Source organism: Tyto alba, unplaced genomic scaffold, assembly GCF_018691265.1.
Source record: "Tyto alba isolate M040663 unplaced genomic scaffold, T.alba_DEE_v4.0 Super-Scaffold_9, whole genome shotgun sequence".
Lineage (NCBI taxonomy): Eukaryota > Metazoa > Chordata > Aves > Strigiformes > Tytonidae > Tyto > Tyto alba.
This window is the reverse complement of record NW_024881330.1, coordinates 27,965,721-27,986,633: the sequence shown is the minus strand read 5'-3', so window position 1 is coordinate 27,986,633 and position 20,913 is coordinate 27,965,721. Positions and strand designations below refer to the sequence as shown.

Here is a 20,913-nt window from a genome sequence, read left to right as displayed (position 1 = left end):
TATAAAAAGAGGTTTTGAAATGTTTCTTTTGGGTTTTATCTTCCGTCTAGCACAGCAAGTATATTCAAACCACCCTAAAACGTGCATGCTCCCTGTAAGCCTGTCTTTGGCGCAGCATAGGGCAGTATTGCTTTAGTTAACTTTGACCAAAGGCCGGAAAATAATATAGTCTGCCCGTGCCTATCTAAAAGCAGAGGGGAAAAAAGCAGTGTGATAATTAGATATCCTCTCTCAGCCTTCAGTTAGTCTTTATCTAACTCATGCTGTTTGTATGTAATGTGCAGCTGTAATCAAGCAGCACTTAATTTACAAACTTTTTGTGTTGTAGTGCAGGGAATACAGGTATCAAGTACTTGCTTTTTGAAATAAATACAACCTTAGAATAGCACACACACACACCTCCCCCCCCCCCCCTTTTTTTTTTAACAAGGAAATAACCACCAGAGAGAGAAGTATTACAGTGTGGGCTAGTGCTGTTATTACTGTACAGCTCTGTCTCTAGTTTACTTCAGACTTCCCCATTGAGGAAAGGCTTTTGAAATATGTAGCAGAACCTTTGGTGTTGTGGGAGTTGAAGTGGCACATAGCATACGTGGCTTCTTGAAAGCTGTGGGAGTTGGATCAGTGTCTGACTGTTTTGGTCCTGTGTAGAAAGTAAGTCCTGAAATACTAGAATAGCTTTAAGATATGCAGACACTTAGGATATAAGTAAGAGTACTGATATTTATTAAGTTAATAATTAAAACTGTGTTTGTAAAGAGAAGAATGTTTAGATCAGTTGCCGGAGTATTTTTAATTAAAAAGTTGTTAAGTCTTTATTTTGAAGACTTAATAACATAACTGCCAATAGCAGACCATTTTTAATTTGCCCTGGCTTTCTAGCTAAAATGATAGTGCGTGCTTCTTCACTGACCTGGAAAGGTTTCAGAAAGGGCTCCTAAATAATTAAACAGCAAACAATGTAAACTAAGTCTTTGTAGTCTAGAAGCACATTTAGATGGTGAAGGGTTGTGAGAGGAACCTAAGTAGATGTTGCAGAGAAAGGACTGAGAAATCCAGGAAAATGGCTAGGGGTGAAAGCAGTCTGCTGCGCAGTAGCAGACCCGACTGCATGGCAATTCCTGTCATAAAAATTTTTCTTTTAGCAATAGTAAAAGGGGCTTTGTCTAGGGCTTACAGGGGTCACGCTTTTCTCCATCTTCACACCACTGCCAGCTTTAACCAGCCTGGCTTCTATCAGAACAGAAATTTGTTGAGGTGAAGTCCTGTGTACTGCTCAGCAGGTAGGAAGGGATGCGAAGGGCTGCTGCTGCAGCCTTTGGCTGGCCTTAGTGTTCTCAGTCAGCTAGGGAGTGTGTTTCTCTCCTCATTTGATAAAGATAATGAGGAATGAGTTCTGCTGTGTGTGGGATCAGAATAATGCTTATTGGTTATACTTTGGCTTTGTATAAACTGAAATGAGAAATCTGCATCTCTGCAGAACCATCTGTGCCTTTTTGTTATTATTCTGTAGACTTTTTGGGAGAGAGTGGACTTTAAAAATCTTCTGTGGAAAAGCTGTGCTCAAGAGTAACATTTTGTAGATTGGATGAAGAATATCTGTTTTGGTCTCAGTTTTGCCAGTTTCAGAGCTCTTAAAGCATCAAAAGCAGCTTTATTTTTGAAGAGACTGTTCTGATGACAGTTGAACTGTTTCATTTTCTCCCATCTGTCCTTCTTAATTAGAAGTTACAGCGGCCCTGAAACTGAAGGACAGCTTTTGAATTCATTCGTCCAGTATTTTGGTGACAGCCTTGGGAAGAGGATTAAAAGAATGCCTTTAATCGAAGAAACTGTTCTGCCTGGGGACTCCCTCCTTACTCTGCCTGTTGTAATAATAGGTGAGTTTTTTCACTTTTTTAAGATTCTCTCTCACTGCCATTGCCCTTATAGACCTGCTGCATGAAGTCATTTATCATTAAGTAACTAATGCTTAGCATCCTGTATTAGAGTAATACAGTTGTTACGATTAACAACAGTACTGTAAAGTTATGTTAAGGGACTTGCCATTGGAGTATATTTGAATTCAAATTGTGCTTTGACAAAATGAGCCACATCTTTTGGCATCAGATACGTGATTCTTAATGGAAGAACTGTTTTGAATCTAGTGTTGATCACTTAGGTTTTGATTAATGTGATATGTCTACTTCAGGTTGCATGGAGGTTGTTGATAGTGAACCAGTAGAAGTTTGTGGGGTCAGATGGGACAGTGTAAAGCATAATGTAAAACGTGTGCTGTATGTTGTTCAGCTGCTAAACTCTCATTAATTGCCTTTTACTTTGTTGCATCCGTCACTAACATCTGAATATTGCCCCATCTTTTCCAGAATGAATCCAAGTCAATTAAACCAGTTTAAAACAATAAATTGTAGTCTTGATTAAACAGTTAAAGGCTCATACTTGTAAAATCTTACTGAATGACAGGATAGCAGAGGGAGCAGGCTCCTTAGATAGACACCCTAATTAAGAGTGCCAGGATGATTTGTTTTGGGCCAAGGTTTTTCAGCAACAGCTGGTCACCAGCTCCTTACTGCCATGACTTGATGAGGGAATAAAGAAAAGATCTGGAATAAAGGATGTTTTCAGTAATCTAGTCCAAAGATTTTGGGACTACAGCAAACCAACAGCTTTAACTGTACCTGCAAACAAACATAGATCCCAGATAATGATGTTTCAATGTAATGTGCTCCCAGTAAATAGTGAAAACTTTGAAAGACTGATGTTTGTATGGTGCCTATCCTTAAAGCTGTTTTCATGATATCTTAAAATAGTGCTCATGTAATAGACTTACGTGGATGTGACAGACGTGAATCACTTGCTGAGTTCTGCATCATAGTTGAAGAGCAACAGTTTTCTGGCATTTTGTCAACCTGCGTATAGGTTTGCCATATGGTTAATGACTCAGTTTTCACTGTTTATATTGCAAATATGCATTATGCAAATACCTGTGCTCAATACTCATTTTGTCTAGAGCGCCTTTCTATGTGCTGACACTAAACACAGCTGCCTTGTCTATTTCTCCTTGAAAAACAAATTCGTTACCCAAATGCTTTTTCACGGATATGTTTGAGATGCTTCACAAGCTGATCTTCTCCATTGGCAGTCTATTATCACTAATTCATTGGCTGTCTGAAGAGCCTTAAAAGGGATCTAAAATGATTTAATAAAGTAGTAGAAGAATACAAAAATAGTTGTCATCCCTCCCCCATACGTACTCTACAGGTTTAATCGTCTCCATGTGATTCCTGTTAAGTATACTTTTAGCTTCCTAGTACTACTGTTTTCTCATTGTGCTATTTTATTAATCAGAAAGAAAAAGATGGCACATGTGTAAACAGTTAACTTAATGATGGAGCAATAACTTATATCCCCTTTCTTTAACTTCACCACCCCCTTTTTCCATGTATGATGCCCAATTTCAGATTTGATTCTAAGCTTGTGCTGCATATTGTACTGCAGTTCTGCAATAGAGTACTAAGCCTCTGGGGTAATAGTAACTTCTGTGCTGTACCTGTCTTCAAGAAATTGGAAGGAAATGGATATATTCCATTTGAATGATCTGGGATTGAAGAATTTCATGCTGGAGCTCTATGTCTAGAGGATGTTCTGTGCTAAATGCTTTCATCTTCTGCACTAGTTTTGATCATTACTGTGTTAAAAAAATGTTTTAAATTTTCAACCAAAAAGCAAGGCTTTACTGTGATCAGGAGAAGCTTATGCTTCTATTCAAACAAAATATTAACTGCTCCTTAAATGAACAGGGCTGTGGGATTATACAAACTTATTATTTAGATATACAATCAATTGTATATCTAAAATTTGTATAATAGTAATATCTTCCAGTTGTGAACAGAGCTGTTATTGGAGGAGGCATTGTGTGTAAATAAAGAGCAAACTCCTCAGTATAAGTTTCTCATTTCAAAAAGGTGGTTGTTGTTGTTTTCTTCTTTCCCCCAGGGATTTTCTGAGAAAATCATAGCAATTCTAATTGCAGACCTTGCAGCTGAACCTTCATCTTGTGTGTTCTTGAGAGGATATCCACAGGGGAATTCCTTTCCCTTGGACTCAGTCTGCTCAAAGAATAGGAACTGGGTTTGAATCGACTCTCTGGATGGTCTCAGAGGAATGTCTAGGGAGCTCAGTGATGGTAATTCACCTTAACATAATCCAATCCTCAGTAATTTCCTTGGCCCTTGCCAGCCTTTGTTTTGGCAACTTGTTACCCGTTTGGTTCTTTTTAGTCTTATCCAGTAGGAATAATCTTTAGCACAGCATCATTGGATATGGCACAGATTTTTCTCTTTACATGATGGACTAGCTTCCTTTATACCCCAGTAGGAAAAAAATCTAGCTATGCACTTGTAAAAAGAAACAAAATTCTTTACTGTGGACAAGATATAATTCTAAAAATAGTTAAGAACTTAGTCATGGGAATGCTTGTGAGCTATTAGTATGATTAGAGTGTTTTCACAACTTGGCATGATTTTGTTATGGGTGGTTTCAGTGTATCATTAAGGTCTTCTCTCACATCCATCTCATGTGGCAAGTGGGTGACAGGAGGGGCTTGCAGCTGTTTTAAGCTTGAAATTCCTGGACTGAAACATACCCAGCTATCTCATGCTGATCTGTTTGTGGGAGGGTAGAACACTGTGAGAGTAAGGAAGAGTGTTTTCGCTGTCTAAAAGATTCTCGATGGTCTTTTTTGTAAATGGCAAAATAGGAATCAAAGTGGTTTGGGAAATAATATAGGCAGGATCATCATTATTTAAACCTTTTATTACAGACTTTTTGATTTATCTGTCTTGAAGATTCCAATGCTGGTATCGTGGTTTGAGCCTGGTCAGCAGCCAACAGCCACTCTCTCTCCCTTCCCTTCCAGCAATAAGAAGTGACAGAGGGCCAGGCTTGGGGTTCGAGTTAGAACTGGGATGGGGAAAAAATCCCCCTTTATGGTCACGAGCAAAAGGCAGACTTGTTAGGGGATGAAAAAAAGAGCATGCATTTATTACAGACACTCACAGCACGTAACAGAGTAGGACAGTGAGAAGCAGTGCCACATCTTGAGAACACCTTCCCCCCACCCCTCCCTTCTTCCTGGGCTCAGCTCTGCTCCCGATATCTCTACCTCCTCCTCCTGCAGCTCAGGGGCAGGGAATGGGGGGTGCAGTCAGTGCTGCCACTTTCATCATCTTCGGTGGGGGGAGCTTCTGGAACTTGTTCCCCCTGCTCCATCGTGGTCCCCCTCTCACAGGAGACAGTCCTCCACAAACTTTCTCTGACATGAGTCCCTCCCATGGGCCGCAGCATTCCCCACACTGCTCCGTCATGGGTCACTAACTTTCTCCAACTGGATTCCCTCCCACGGCTGCAGCCCTTCCCGAGCTGCTCTGGCGTGGGACTCCCCCGCATGCTGCAATCCTCCCAGCACTGAATTACAGCAGCGGGGCTACCTTTTCCCACAAGATCCCGGCCTTCTTCGGGCACAGCAGCTTGCTCATCCAGGCAGAAGCCACAGGCCATAAATCAATGTCTGCTCCACCGTAGATCTTCATGGGTGGCAGGGGGGGCCGCCCTGCTGTCTCAGCACAGGATACAGGGGGGTCTCTGCTCCAGCACACCTCCCCCCTCCTTTCTTCCTCCGTTCCTCCACTGACCTTGGTGTTCACGCAGCTGCAGCAACTCCTCCTCACAAGTCCCACTGCCCGTCACCACGTCCCTTCTTAAATACGTTATCGCAGAGGCGCAGCTGATGGTCTCAGGCTCCAAATAGAGGTGGAGCTGACTTGGAGCTGGGGGAGCTTCGAGAAGCTTCTCACAGGGGACAACCCCTATAGCCCCCTCCCCTGCTACCAAAAAAAAAACCCACCACTCACTCAACCCAAGACAGCTGGAAATCCACAGCTTTCCTAGACAGTTTTTTCAGTGCCTTATGGTCCTAGAAGTACACAGGCACTCTAATGCCTTTATTTTTTCCTGCATATTCAGGTGCAAAAAACTAGACTGTTTGGTAGGAGCCATTGTGCAGTCTCACATACTTTTTGGGGTTCTAGGCCTTCAAAGAAAACATGCTTACTGAAGATTCCTTATAACTTAGCAGTCTTGGCCTTTGAAGAACTCATGTGCAGTAAGCCTGCATGATTTTCTTGTAGCCCATAGCTATAACATGTCTATGCACACAGCATTGTAATAAAGTATGGCATATACTGCCACTGGGGACCAGAGTGATAAGCATAGCCTGTTGGAGGAGGAAAAAGAGATCCAATATATGAAGAGACTGGGAATGAACAGGGTCTCAGCAAACTGATGGGACATTTAGGGACTGGGAAGTCAGAAAAGGGAGACGAGACAGGCATTGGAGAAATGGGATTGTTAACAGGTGGTGGAAATAATGTGCGCAAAGGTGATGGGGAACAGGAATCTACAGGTGAGCTCTTGAGATCAAGAGTTGAGACAGTAGGAAGTAAGAGCTAACATCCTAGCAATGAGTGCTATATAAAACCATGAATAAATTAGTAACTTTATTTTTAGCCCAGAATTTGAATACTGTGTGGTAAATACCATGTGTGCCACTCTAGATGCAAAACAAAGACAAAATACCGAATAGTGCCTCATTAGGAGAACACTGTGCTTTTCATTCAGTTAATGAGGAAGAGGAGCTATAGAAAAAGCGGTGCATAATCACATTTAAATTCTGTATCATAGCACGTACTTTTCGGACTGTAGCTTTCCCTAGCTTTTGATATCTGACTTTGCAACATGAACATTACTTCTGTATTTGCATATTGTAAGTATGGTTCCCTGCTGTGTTTAATACTAGTTAAATAAATAGAAATAATGACCTTATGGTAAAGTTTTGGTCCCATCCATTTCACACCTTTAGTAACTTTTTGAAAATAAGTTAGTCTATTAAATTTGGAATAGCTGAATTATAAAATGCTACAAAAAAGGTATGGAAAGATGTTTGAATTGATGTTGTTCACTCAGCTTTTATGTTGCTGTTGAGCTGTGTCTCTGACTTCTCATCTGACTTGCATTCTTTAGCTTTCTGCTTGTCCCTTTCTTCTGTTTATTTTATGGGCAGACCTGAAGAGCATATGCTCTAGATTGTCTTTCTGTTCTGTGTTTTACAGTACCCAGTGTAAATGGGAATGCAAAACTGTAAGATGACCGTAATATTCAGTATCACTGCGATTGACAAGCAGACCTGATATTATCCATCAGACCATTTTCACACAAGAATAGTGAATTTGACGTACTAAATTATGAAAGTCCTTTATACGTATGTTGTTTTATGGTGTAAACAGTTATACATGTTTCTTGTTACCTGAAAAAGATTTTGCACGATTTATTTGGAGGAAGTTCCTATGGTAGGCGTTATTTTACTGTGAAGTTTATAAGCTGCTTTGAATCAGGAAAGTATCACATTATACTACTTTAGTATTATTTTGTTGATGCTTAATTAGTGACTTACACACCTTAGATTATTGATATTTTTACTAAAGCAGTAACTTCTTTCTTTAATAGGAAATGGACCTTCGGGAATTTGTCTTTCTTACCTGCTGTCTGGATACAGGCCATATTTATCCCCTGAAGCTATACACCCAAACCCCATTCTACATACAAAATTAGAAGAAGCTCGACATCTTTCCATTGTTGATCAAGTAAGCTTTGGTTGCCATCTTGTCTAGCTCTTTTCCTACTGCAAACTGGATTATGAAACAGTAGGCTTTCTTTAATGATCCTGTTTAAAATGCTTTTGCAACTTACATAAGTAGTGCCATAGACAAGTAAAAGGCTTAATATTCTCACCCCACAAAGAATTAGACCACAGTAAAGCTTGGTATAACAGTGTGGCCTCAAACAACTAGCTTTATCTCTTTGCCTCTTTTTTTTTTCCTACCTGTAAATTCAAGAGCAGCATATACTTTCCTTAGTGGCTTGTAACAAATTATATGTAGGGCCCTTCATATGAAAAGCAATGAATTTTAAGAACTGCTTATCCCAAAAAAATCTGCAGATTGCATTGTGAAGAACCAGCCTATTTACCTAATTGTATTTCTAATGCCTTAATAAGCTATTTTGTTATTCTGTTCATTTAAATAGAATCAACTCATGACCATTAGATAAAATCCTGGGCCATGTGGTGGTTTTTGTGGTTGTTCAGGGCTTTTTGTTTGTGGTGTTTTTTGGTTTTATACTCTGCCCTTTGTCATGTTCTTATTACTTGCCAAAAGCATCTAAAATACCACTTGGTTAGTAGGTAGCTGATGCAGGAATTCCAGCTTTCATGTCCTAGGATTTTTTTCGCACTGTCATCAAAGAACACACGCTGCTGACATACTTCAAGTTAAAATCTTCCTAAATAGTACAATTCTCATTAAGACTTCATTTTTAGTAACATTAGGGGAATATATCCTCTATAAATACAACCCATTTTTCTTTTCTGAACAGTATGAAACCTTCAGTGTTTGTGTTGCACTTTCAATTGAATGTGCTGTATTTATCCTCATAGACATCCAAATTTTCTGTCTGTTTAGTTAATTAGTTAAAGATTAGTTAAATCTTCTCCATTATTTTTTTCCCCACTTGTCCATTTGTTTGCCATGTTATCATTGTTTTCTACTCACCCCGCTGAACTCCTGATGGATTACTCACAATGCTATCTCTGTGTTGCCTGTGTGACTAATTTATTTGAAATACAAACATGCATGTGTGTTTGTAGTGGGGAAGCAGGGGTTCTTTGGCTTTGGGGTTTGGGCTTTTTTGGATTTTGTTTTAGTGCTGTTCTGTTTGCATGTAATGTTGACCTTAAGTCTCAAGATTTATTTTTTTAGTAGGATATTAAGCTGCCTAAGCTTTTGGCCACAGATGTTTCATGTACTTCATCTTTGCCCGACCCCCTGATATTTTCCCAGTTTAGGAAGCTAAACTGTTCTGTCTTTGTCAGCAAAAAATGGCCTTATGGCTAATTCTTTCTTCAAATATCTATTCTCTCTTCAAATATTTGCTATTGCATCATGAAGTTTTTAGAACACAGCTGGTTAATAGATGCTGAAATGTGAACATTTTACAAAGTTCTAGAAACTGTTTTCAACATTAACTGCTTTGTAAAATAATCTTAGTTTTAATTAATTTTTAAAAAGAATACTTGTAATACCTCCATTATTTCAAAATATAATAGTGTTGGAACTACCTAAGAACTGTCAAAGGACCTTTTTCTACTTTGTCTTTAAAACTTAATTTTTTTAGATTCCAATTTTGCTTTATCAAAATGGGGCTCCAAGAAAACCTTGCAATTCTTTGTTAAAAGCTGTCTGCTATCTATAAATATAGATGTTACTAAGTTGTTCTGATCTCTGAATATTTGTCTCCATATTTCTTTTTCTGCAATGAATTTCAAATACTGACCTGCCCCAATATTACTGTGTTATTAACATGTCATTTTTAAATGAGTGAAATGTATTATTCAGAATTACGGAAGAACTGAATCATGGCAGTTATTTCTGAAAAGTGTTTTGATTGAATATCTACATTAAGTAGTTATCTCTACTTAAAATGCAACTTGAACTAATTGTGGTTTTTGTTGAAATTCAACTTCTGTACATCAGAATAGCACGATGAACAGTAAAAGTGGCATGAACATACCACTTTTCTTCATACTTTAGGATCTAGAGTACCTGTCTGAAGGTCTCGAAGGACGCTCTTCAAACCCAGTTGCAGTGCTTTTTGATACATTGCTTCATCCTGATGCTGACTTTGGGTATGACTACCCGCCAGTTCTGCACTGGAAGCTAGAACAACATCATTATATTCCCCATATAGTGCTTGGTAAAGGACCACCTGGTGGGGCCTGGCATGTGAGTAAAAATTTCATATCACTTCTAGGATAACTTGATAATTTTGTGGTTTGGGTTTTTTCTTACTGTCTAAGGCTGATTTAGATGGTAATGGCAATTGCAGTTTCAACTGCTCAGTTACCAAAGCCCACATATGTTGGGGAGGTGAGAAAGGAAGGAAAAGGTTCCTTCATTTGGGGATTTGTGACCCTGACTGCTGTCTTGCATGTTTGTTTTTTTAAATTAGTTTAAATTTAATGAATTATAACGAAGAGTATTTTCTACGACTTTTTCTCTTCTTTGCATTGTTTCCAGGTGCTGTTATACACAAATCTTAGTGTTCATATTCTGTTGGTTTCACATTTTTTCCTTCTTGTTTTGTATTTTAAATAACTTGCTTTTAATTTTGCTTGCTCTCTCTTCACCTTCTGCTTCATTATATCATGTAGTTGCTCATTAAAATAGTACCTCACTGTAACAAGAAAATAGTTCAGCACTTCATGTAACGTCTGGGTATTATGTTATGTTCTGGTATTTTATTGCTCTAAATGGGTACAATGAGAAGAACTTCACTGTGTTTTACATAAATGTATCTATTTGAAATGTATTTAGTCACGCCTCTTGGGTTTTTCTCTGTAGTCCATGGAAGGCTCTATGCTAACAATCAGTTTTGGAGACTGGATGGAATTGCCTGGCCTCACCTTTAAGGAGTGGGCAGCTAGCAAACGCAGGTAAAGGTATTGTATAATGTATCTGGGAAACCTAGTTGCTATAAGAATCTAGATAACATTATTTTGAGAACTAGAAAGCATTCGAACGTCATTGTTCACAGGACAGCTTCTTGTCTTGTTTATTCAATTGCCTGATGGCAACTGGAAATTATTCTGCTGTGTGTACTCTGATGGGAAAAAAATGGACAATGGTTAGCCAGAGGAATTGCTTTGAGTGCACCGAAAGCACACATACTAGCAGTGGTGTTCTAGCTGCATTTCACAAAGAAGCACTGTTACTGTAAGCGGTTTTGATCAGAGTTGAGGGAAGGTTGAGGGAGGAATTTAAAATCTACAGAAATATTGGAAGTTCCTTTTTCAACACGGATGCAGCTTAAGTTGCTGCGCCCACTAGCTTTCTTGTAATTCAGGAAATTGTATATTTCAGTATTCTACAGGCAAAGCTGCAGCATATGAAATGTTGCTATCTATGAATTTGAATTTTAAGAGCACAGTTCAGTATTTCGCAATGTTATTTTCTAGTAGTAAGTTTCTTGGATAAATTTTAGAGAAGAAAAATTACTGTCTTGTACAAGCTTACTGTTTTTACTTCAGTTACACAGTTCATAAAGGTCTGTGTCAGCAGAAGAATCTAGGAACACTCCATGTAAGCTTTTTCTAAAATTTTACGTCTCCTGACTTTGTTCTAGAAAAATTAAAGGAAGTTGCTCTTGTACCAGGTATGGCAAAAGAAGAAATAGAATTACTTGGGCATATGTGTTTAAGGGCAGACTTATTTCAGGACAACACTTATAGTGAAGAAACTGTACCTTTGTTCTTTAATCGCTTTCTTAGATAACCACAGTAATCTTGCCTCCTTATTAACTGAAATCCCATAAGCTGCTTATTATCTGAAGCTAATTTGTTTATATTGTAGTTTTCAACAATACTAAAAACAGAAACGCTGACCTGTTATACCACAACTAAACAAACATATTTAAAATTATTGATGATAATGAAAACTTCTAGTCATGTAATATAGTTTCCTAAGTTTCACTGTAGCAGGTGTCACACACGTCTCATTATCCTCTTTAATAAATATCAGGATTTTCAGAGTAGTAACTTGAACATTTAAAAGTACATATGCTATTATCTTGTTAATCTATGAGAAGGAGTAGCCTGATTTCCTTTAAATATGCTTTTAAGTGTAATTCAGTGGCAATCCTGATGTTCACTATTGTGTCTTTTGCCTTTTTCCTAGAGCTTTCTTCTAAAGAAGCAGCAAAATTCATGCACTGGTTCAGAATAATTGCATTTTCAGCATATTTTTTTGTAAATGAGAATTTAATAAACATGAGAAAAGCATAGCTGCAATACCAGGATTGCAGTGCAAAAATGTTTTTTATTGGACACTTGGAAATCATAATCCTGTTTACATAGTTGCGTTAAGGTTCTGTGTCATACTTGCTTTGTTCATTCCTGTGATATGGAACTACTTAATTTGATATTTACTGAATTTCCCTGTACCCAAGGGAGAGGTCTTTGCAAAGTATAATGAAGAATACTTGACTTGAGTAATGTAATGAACCTAGAGTTTCAAAATTAGCACTTAACAATTACTATGATACTTGCTTACTTATAGCCCAAGTAAGTGTATTCTCACCAAATACAAGTTTAGCCAGTATTGTATTGTTGACGGTTGTGATGCTAAACTGGCTTTGTAAAACACTTCCATCCAGACCTACCTTGATACTGCAGGGTGTTGTTACACTTAATTTGTTAATTATAACACTTTAATTACCACTTTACATTGTAAAGATTTATAACTGTTAAAAAAAAAGTTAGCTTGTCTTGTATGTCAGGAATCAAGAGAACAAATAAAACAACTTGAATGCATTTAAAGATATGGAACTCTGTGTCAGTTACACTGAGCAGATTCAATCCTCTTATATTGTGCTCTCATGTGGTATGTCACATATGATATTCAGATTCCTGATAAAGTCTAAATATTAACTAAATATTAATTACGCGATTTCATTTCAGAAATATAAAGAGTGATCGAGTAATGCCAGAAGAAATAGCTTGTTATTATAAACACTATGTCAAAGTCATGGGCCTCCAAAAGAATTTCAGAGACAATGTTTACATCACATCAGTATCCAGGCTCTGTCGAGGAAAGGATGATGAAGATAGAAGTCAACTAAATGAAAGTATTTCAACACAGCATTTGGAGGTGGAAGATGGACAAAAGTCACTGATTAAGAGAAACTGGGAAGTCAGAGGTTATCAGCGAGCAGCAGATGGTTCTCATGTACCCTTCTGCCTCTTTGCTGAGAACGTGGCGCTTGCCACAGGAACCTTTGATTCTCCGGGCCGACTACAAGTTGAAGGAGAAGACTTTCCTTTTGTGCTTCATTCCATGTCTGACTTCGGAGCTGCTATCAGCAAAGGAAAGTTACGTGGGAAGGCAGACCCTGTGTTAATTGTGGGTGCCGGACTTACAGCAGCTGATGCAGTTCTGTGTGCCTACAACAACAACATCCCAGTAATCCATGTGTTTCGCAGAAGAGTTACCGATACAAGTCTAATTTTCAAACAGTTACCTAAAAAGCTTTACCCTGAATACCATAAGGTCTATCATATGATGTGTACTCAGTCCCATACTGTGGACTCTAATCTGCATTCTGCTTACACTAGTTTCCCTGAGCACAATGTACTGTCCTTCAAGCCTGAAATGAAATGTGTTCTTCAGAGTGCCTCTGGACTGAAGAAAATTTTGAAGTTTTCTGTAGCCTTAGTTCTCATAGGTTCTCACCCAAACCTTTTCTTTCTAAAGGACCAAGGACATAGCATAGGTCATCACTCTAACCAGCCCATCACATGCAAGGGGAATCCTATAGAGATTGATCCGTACACTTACGAATGCACTAAAGAAGCGAACCTCTTTGCTTTAGGTCCTCTGGTGGGAGACAACTTTGTACGGTTTTTAAAAGGAGGTGCGTTGGGCATTGCACGATGCTTGGCAATAAGACAAAAGAAGAAACATGAATTGATTGAAAGTGGGGATGGAGGAGGTGATGGGGTACCATAAGTGAGACATTAGAAACTTTCACATACAGAATTACAGGTGTAGTCTAACAGAACACTCACTGACAGCCGAAGTTGGTAGCAGTCACATTTCTGTTGTATACAAGTAACCCGCGCTTGTATTGCTTGGTAAAGAATGCTGATATTACAATACTTCACGTTTTCAAAATACAAAAAAATTGATCTGCTATTACAACTGATCTCTACTCAGCTGGAATTACTTCCAGATGAACAGAAAATGAGACTAACTTACATTGACTTGCCTGTCATCTCTTGCTCAGCTAAAAGAGCAGACTTCCTCTGGAAAAAGCAATTCCTACCAGAGTGGCTTTACATTTTAGTGTCAGATGTGACAAAATATTCTTACCATGAATTAAAATAACTTCTAAAAGCAGAAAGCTTGCTTAGTACCAAGTGATTCTTGGTCCCAAAGCAAATTTGGAGCCTTCTGCTTGAAACAGGGATTTACTTATTTACCACAGTAATACTTGGAATGAGCACTTAGTAAAACGGTTTTTACTAAAAGAAGGATTTCTGTAAGCAAGAATTATTCCTCAAACATTATAAATTATGCTATTTGATAATTGGAATAAAAGAATAAGCATTCTCATTTAATCTTTAACACATGATTTGACACAGTCCATTAATGTTTTTTTACACTGTGCCTCGAGTTGGGTGAGTGCAGAAAGACTAACATGAGATGTTCCCCTACAGTGATATGTACATTTATGAGAATACTCAGTAACATAAACAATAAAGTACTGATGTAAGTGCTCTTATTACAGTGTCAATATAATGAATATCTAGTGTACTACTGAAACATTAGGTACAGAGAAAACTTGAGGTTTTTTTGCTTCCTAGCTCAGGAAGACAGAATGGGATCACTTGACTGATGAAGGTGGGTGATAGATACTCTCGTCTCCCATTTGACCAAGTATTGGTTATTTATCTTTTTTTTTTTCTAGAGCAGCACATAACACTAATACTATTTTAGCCTACAGATTTTGAAACTTGAAAAAGGGTTATATGTCACAGCCAGCTAAATTATAAACAAACCAAACTTAAAACAAACATGCCGTAGTTCATGTAAATCTTAAAGCTTGTTATTAAAGACAAAGACTTAACTTGTACCTACCTCTGAATTGAAGCTTCACCTTTCTACTCCATAATGTAAGACCTGGGTTTCCTTTTCTGGGTTTTAGAGTAGCTAGTTTACCTAAACACACTCATGGGTTATTCACCATAGTGAGGTAAGCAAAAGCTAGTTAGAAAACCTAATCTATTTTCCAGAACTCTCAATAGTCAGAAGTGCTTGGTTTTAACTGATTTATTACCAAACATTTTAATTCAGGTCCAATGTGATGGAATAGATGTTATTTAATTTAATTTAATTTTTTGTTTTGGACTTTGTTGTGTTGAAGAATGTTGTGTTAGTTTAAGGTATTGTATTTGCATGATTAAAATCTCCATATTAGAACTTGAACGGATTTTAAAAAGGAAATTAGGCTTAGACTTTGTGAAACTGCTAGTGCTTGCTGGTTGCCCAGCTGTCTAACTTTCATGAATTGTAGTTACCTATATGCAATAAATGCGTGTTCTCTGTGCCTACTGAATTACGAGGTTCTGTGGCTACTGCAGGCCTTTATGCAGCTGAGTAAGTTACTCAGACTTTGGACACAGAAGTTTAAAGGGTAGAGTATGCAAGGATTAAAATGAGTGTATTTTCAATGGAAGTCCAAAGTAATTTATGAAATGATGCCACTACTAATAATAAATTTTAGCATAGAGCAAATTTAATAGCATAAAAATAAACACCAATGAAGCAACATTTATATTAATTTCTGCATTGCCTACACGGTTGGATTTAACCATGCACTGTCAATACTAGTTAAGATACATTTTTATACTGATATTTGAGCTGGTTTAAATTACGCTAAATTCTAGGCTTATTTTCTTCATAATTGAATTAAGATTCTGTAATTTGCCTTCTTTGGCAGAAACTGCGTGTATATATAAAACTATCCTAAACCTGTGTTACCTAATAATTTTAACTGAAAATCAGTGTTAGAAGTGCTAAATACTTGATTATAGAACTTTATTGTAGTTAATATATTGGGAATACATCTGCGCTGTGATTAAATTCCTTCAGTTTTGTGTCAATATAGATGTCCAAATGCAACATATCATGGCATGTTACTGCTTTTTCATTTGTCACGTTAAATATTTAAAATGCCAGCAAAACAAAGGAAGCAATTCACTTAAACAGTTATTTTGCAAAAAGGAGAAAAAAGCTTCAAACAGCCAAATCTCTAGTCTCAGCTGCTGCAGCTACTTACAAGCTATGTGTGTTGCAGTGACAAATTTGTAGCAGAGATTTTTGTCCTGTTCTTGCACAGGTGTCTTTCACTGCAGTATTGCAGCACCTTTTGAGGTTTAACTGCCTTTTTTTTTTTTTTTTTTTTTTTTTTTTTAATCGTGCCAGTATTTTGGAGATTAAAAACATCTCATGCGAGACCCCTTAGTTGGGCAGAGAAATTTTCGCAGTGGTCGTATTTATTGAGTCAGTATAAAAATACTTTTTTCAACCAAAGCTTTACTAAAAAATCATGAGTTTCTTCTAGGAGTTGATAGGTTTAAAGTTGTAGCAGCACTTCCTCGCTTTTGGGTTTTGGATTTTGAGAGAAGTTCGTTTCTCTACTCTTTGCTATTTTGAGAGAATAAGAGATGTAAAAATTCAAGCTTTGCCTTGGGATAATTTTACCTAAAGCACTGTGTCATACTGCATTTAGTCTGGATTAGACGTTGTCATTGAACAGTTGCCTTTTGGGAAAATACTTCGTTTCTCAGATTTAAAAAAAAAATACCATTTGAATTTCCTGTATGTTATAATAATTCCCAGAAGGGAGACTTTGCTTCTTTTGGCTCTTCTTTCAGTCAGATAGATAAGCTTTTAAACATCATGGATTTAAAAAGGATGCTTACTACTTAAGCTTAATTACTCAAATGCAGACAGGAAGAATATAATTTTTAACTAAAGAAATTTAATTTGGATTTATAGAATTTGTAAAGGTATGTTAATCCATACTGTGTATTTTATAATAGGCTAATGGGAAAGTGTCTCTTACATTTGGTTTTGGTTCTTAATGCTGGATGTGGCTCCCAGCTAAATTACTGCTAAGAGTTTCAGTAGTATCCAGCTGTTGAACTGGGATTAAGATTTTTCATAGTAGATTTCCCTAGCAGTCTGCCTCACACGTGGTACTGTTTAGCAGTGCGTGCTTGTTAATGAAGGTACCTGATGGGGCAGTAGGAAACGGCACAGCTTTTCTTTTGGTTTCCAGTAGATGATTGACTTCTGCTTAGAAGATTTTCCACAAAAGAGTAAGGCTAAGTTTTACCCTGGTGAGAAAATGTAGAAATTCTTTCTGCGAGTAATCCAGAGAGTGGTGACAATAACACTGTATTCTCTCTCAGGAAAATGCATTGCCTTGGGCTAGCAGCATGGGCTTGCCCATGAGTGCATGGAAAAAGTATAGCTCCCAGAAGCAGTGCCTGTGCATTGAGTAAGTGACACCAACGTGAATCCCATAGCTGTAGGTCTCTAGTCCTCAACACTTAGAGAGTTGTTGGAGTATACTGTATTTTCCTTCCAGCCTGGTGAGTGTAGGCACCTTTTTTTTAATGATTAATTTCATAAGTGATGGTTGCATAATGAAAAATACTAATTTTATAGAAGGAGGTGGCTGTATCTTCTTTCTCTGACAGCTCGAGAACTGTGAAAAGAAGGCTAGAACCCAAAATCCAGAGTACTTATTCAAAGCTAGAGGAAATTAAGATCCAAACTTTGAGGCAGGCCTGACCTGCATGTCCAGTTGAAAGGAAGAAAAGGCCATTTTGGGGCAAACTGCTCTTGAGAGAGAAAGAAGGGGTGTAAAATTTGCAAACTTCTAGTGAGTCCCCACTGATAACAAGTGATGACCAGTGAGGAATGATGGGGGGAACGCAGCAAAGAATCTGAGCAATATGAACTGCAAACCTACAGGTGCTGAAGTGAATCCATGAAGCATTGATAGGCTGGTGGCCTCCCATCCTCTTCTGTCAAGATGTTCATACTGTAACTTTAGAGATCTGTGCTGGAGCTATTACTCTAAGATGTTACCAGATATATTTAATTGGCTGTTAACTGAAGTTACACCAAAGTGCAACAGATATGTATGAAATAGAAGCAACTCCAGAAGTTGTAGGACTAGATCAGTTGGATGGTGTGCCTAGAAATGAGCCTTGGTTGTTCTGGTACCATATTTTCTAATTTTGAGAAAGCAAGCAGGTATTTTCATGTAACAGAAGAATCTGTGCTGTAACAGTGCTAACTCCCAAACATTTCTAAACAGCAAGAGGTAGCCTATGTGTGCCTTAAAGGCAGCTGATTATTCGATTTTCCTATTGTCCATATAGTAATGATTTCATTTGGAAGAAGTTACGGAACAAAAAAACACTCGAAGATTTATACTGCTACATTTTAGTGTAGATAATATTTTAGAACCTTACATTAACAACGTTCTGTCATCCTTTTGGATTATTTTTTGAGGTGAGAGCAAGGTGGGAGCACAGTACCTCAGCTGATGTGAGAGCTTTTTGGACATTTACTTGCCCCATTTCTGCTTGCCCAGCCTGAAGGAAAAGTCATGCTTTGTTTCAAATAACCATAATACCTAATTCTATTTAGCAGGAACAATGGAAATTGAAACATTCTTTGACAGAGAAAGGAAGGCTTTGGTGACATTACGGGTACAAATCTGAGGTGAGGATATTGAATTATAAACATTTTCTGAAAAAGACCACATTTTGGGGAATGTGGTACACTGATGGTGTTTCAGTTTAGCCAATTCTTGAAGTCTGAATTACACAAGGAATTGTGAGGTCAAGGGTGAATTTGGGGTAAGGAACATGAATTATGGGGAAAAAAGCATTTATAGTGTAATTTAGTAATTGTAGTGAGGCTAAGCACTGTTTTAATGATGGTTTTCTCTTTGCAGACACTAGAACATGTCAGCTCAAGCAAACTCAGAACTTGAGTTCACATTACACCTGTCTGCGTGCTAGCTGACTTTCTAGCAATGATACTTTTGTACTTACAGGGCATATTAAGCCAACTCTTAAAACATAGTGGGCATCAGTAGTCATCAAAACTGGGAAAAAAATATACTTCCTATTCTTAGCTTTCCTATCCTTTTGAAACTACTGGTTCTGGAGACTATGTTAATCTAATTTGCACTTTCCTCCTCCATCTCTTTATTCTGAGATCACTGGCAAAGTATCAGCCTGCGCTGCCTACAGTGGATGCTTCAGTAAACTAAAATTCAGCTTCATGTTCCTGGACAACCTCTGTAGACTTGCATGCCAGCATAAAGAAAATGAATGACTAGGTTTGTTACATATTCACAAAGTATTACAGAATTCTGGCATTTTTAGGTTCTTTTTTTTATCTAGGTGTATAAAAAATAGTTGTCCACAAATACAAAGCTAGAGACAAGGTGATCAGAGATTTGATACAGTTCCAGGGGATGCTCTGAGGAGAGTGAAATAGTCAATTTTTCATCAGTTTGGATTATAGGACCAGCTTCTATGTGAACACGGAGTTACTGCTGTTTGAGAACTGATCCTCCTGCCTTCCCTCTAGCTGGCACAATTTGGAAAGTCTGATCTTGCCTGTTTCTCTGATAGGTCTGGTATGCTGTTTGTGGAATTCCAGTTCTGAATGAGATAAAGGCTTCTATTAATCTAACTATATGTTTGTCCACACCCATGATATACCCAGATTTGGAGATACTGTGTAAATGTCATTTCTGTGTGTCATGCCTTGGTTTTCAGCTTTTGCTGGAGTATGCTTGGGTCTTAGCCTTTTTATTTAGATGAGCAATGTAAATGTGTACAGAATATCTGCTCTGAGCTGAAATATATTCTCCTCCTGAGCTGCAAGCAACTTGTGAGCAAAACCTCAGCTTTGGTTAGATGAAAAACCTACCTGAGGTTTGCATGCTAAGCTTGTTTTATCTTCGTGTGTGAAAACTGATGATGGACTGACGGCTAAAGGAGTAATATTAAAACCAGTTTCACCTAGAAGCCGATTATTTTGGTTTGGAGAAGTGGGGAACTTAAAGGAAAATAAACTGGGGAGGACGGGGAAGTCAGAGCGCTGTAGTGCTCAGCAAGAGGAAGTGGTGTTGGTTTGCGTGTAGACAAGTGCTGTAGCCAGTGCTTGAGATTCTGATAGTCAAAGCCGGGGCAGAGCGCTAAGCAAGTGGCAGGGAAAGTTGCTAGTTAGGGAAATCTGATTTTGTCTAGCATTTTTATAACTAAATTATCTCACTGGAATGTGGTGATGGTGTTTATCAAAACATTGGAAGAGTGAGGAATAACGGTGAGGTAGACAGTCCAGGTTTCGCCATGGTTGGCCTGAGTTCTAAGGAGATACCAGAACACAATTGGAGTTTGTGAATCAAACACCAGATGTGGCCAAATGTGACTGAAGATAGATTCAAGAAATGAAAACAGAGGAAGAGAAGAGCTAGTTTGGGGGGGAAGACAGGGTAAGAATAGGTCTGAGAAGTGACCTATACAAAATGGACTGGTAGTAGGAGAGCCGGGAGGGGATTGGAGGTAGGTCTACAGCAGAGACCAGCAACAGTTATAGACTGAAGTTTGGTGGTAAACATGTGGGCTAGAGCCTCTTGGACACATCAGGAATGGAGGTAATGACAGCGGCTTAGTGCTCCAGAGGAAGTCAATGGGGAGGTCGGTGGATGGAGGAAACCGAAGCTGACTGCAAGCACACTTCCAGCACATAGGAACTGGTGCAGTGATACAGCAGGGGCCAGCCCTGCTGCACCAGCCCCCCATTCTGGGGGAAGATAGGATGTAAGGGTAGGAGAAAAAGGCGCAGACTCACAGGTGTGAAAGGCCAGAAATAGAAAGCAAACTTCAGGCGAGATAGTATCATGGTAGTCTGGCCAAAAAAGGCAGTGGCTTTCCCACCTGATGTAGGAAAGGTGGGAAGTCAGCTGAAACTGGTGTGAATTAAACTGAAAATTAAGCATTTTGTTCCTCCAGGGATACAGCACCCAGCCTCTATTTTAGTGGTGCATGGAGTAATTCAATCTGCTTTAAACTGTGTTCAGCTAAGGTGCTGAACACAAGACTGTATTTTAAAAGCCTTGCTAATAAAACGTATATTTAGTTTA

At 38.3% G+C, this 20,913-nt stretch overlaps 1 protein-coding gene across 2 annotated transcripts in view; it reads left to right on the top strand.

Annotated features, from left to right (window-relative positions):
- Positions 1 to 20,913, top strand: part of OSGIN2 (oxidative stress induced growth inhibitor family member 2) — a 24,936-nt gene extending 4,023 nt beyond the window's left edge. Inside the window, exons 2-6 of one of the 2 annotated variants that reach the window (XM_042785998.1) lie at positions 1,726 to 1,880; positions 7,564 to 7,700; positions 9,705 to 9,896; positions 10,515 to 10,606; positions 12,629 to 20,913. In XM_042785998.1, the coding sequence (XP_042641932.1) occupies positions 1,726 to 1,880; positions 7,564 to 7,700; positions 9,705 to 9,896; positions 10,515 to 10,606; positions 12,629 to 13,676 (1,624 nt within the window). In that variant the 3' untranslated portion in view covers positions 13,677 to 20,913. Of the gene's footprint in view, positions 1 to 1,725; positions 1,881 to 4,006; positions 4,187 to 7,563; positions 7,701 to 9,704; positions 9,897 to 10,514; positions 10,607 to 12,628 lie in introns of those variants that run through there. The other variant, XM_033005882.2, reaches the window with a different exon arrangement.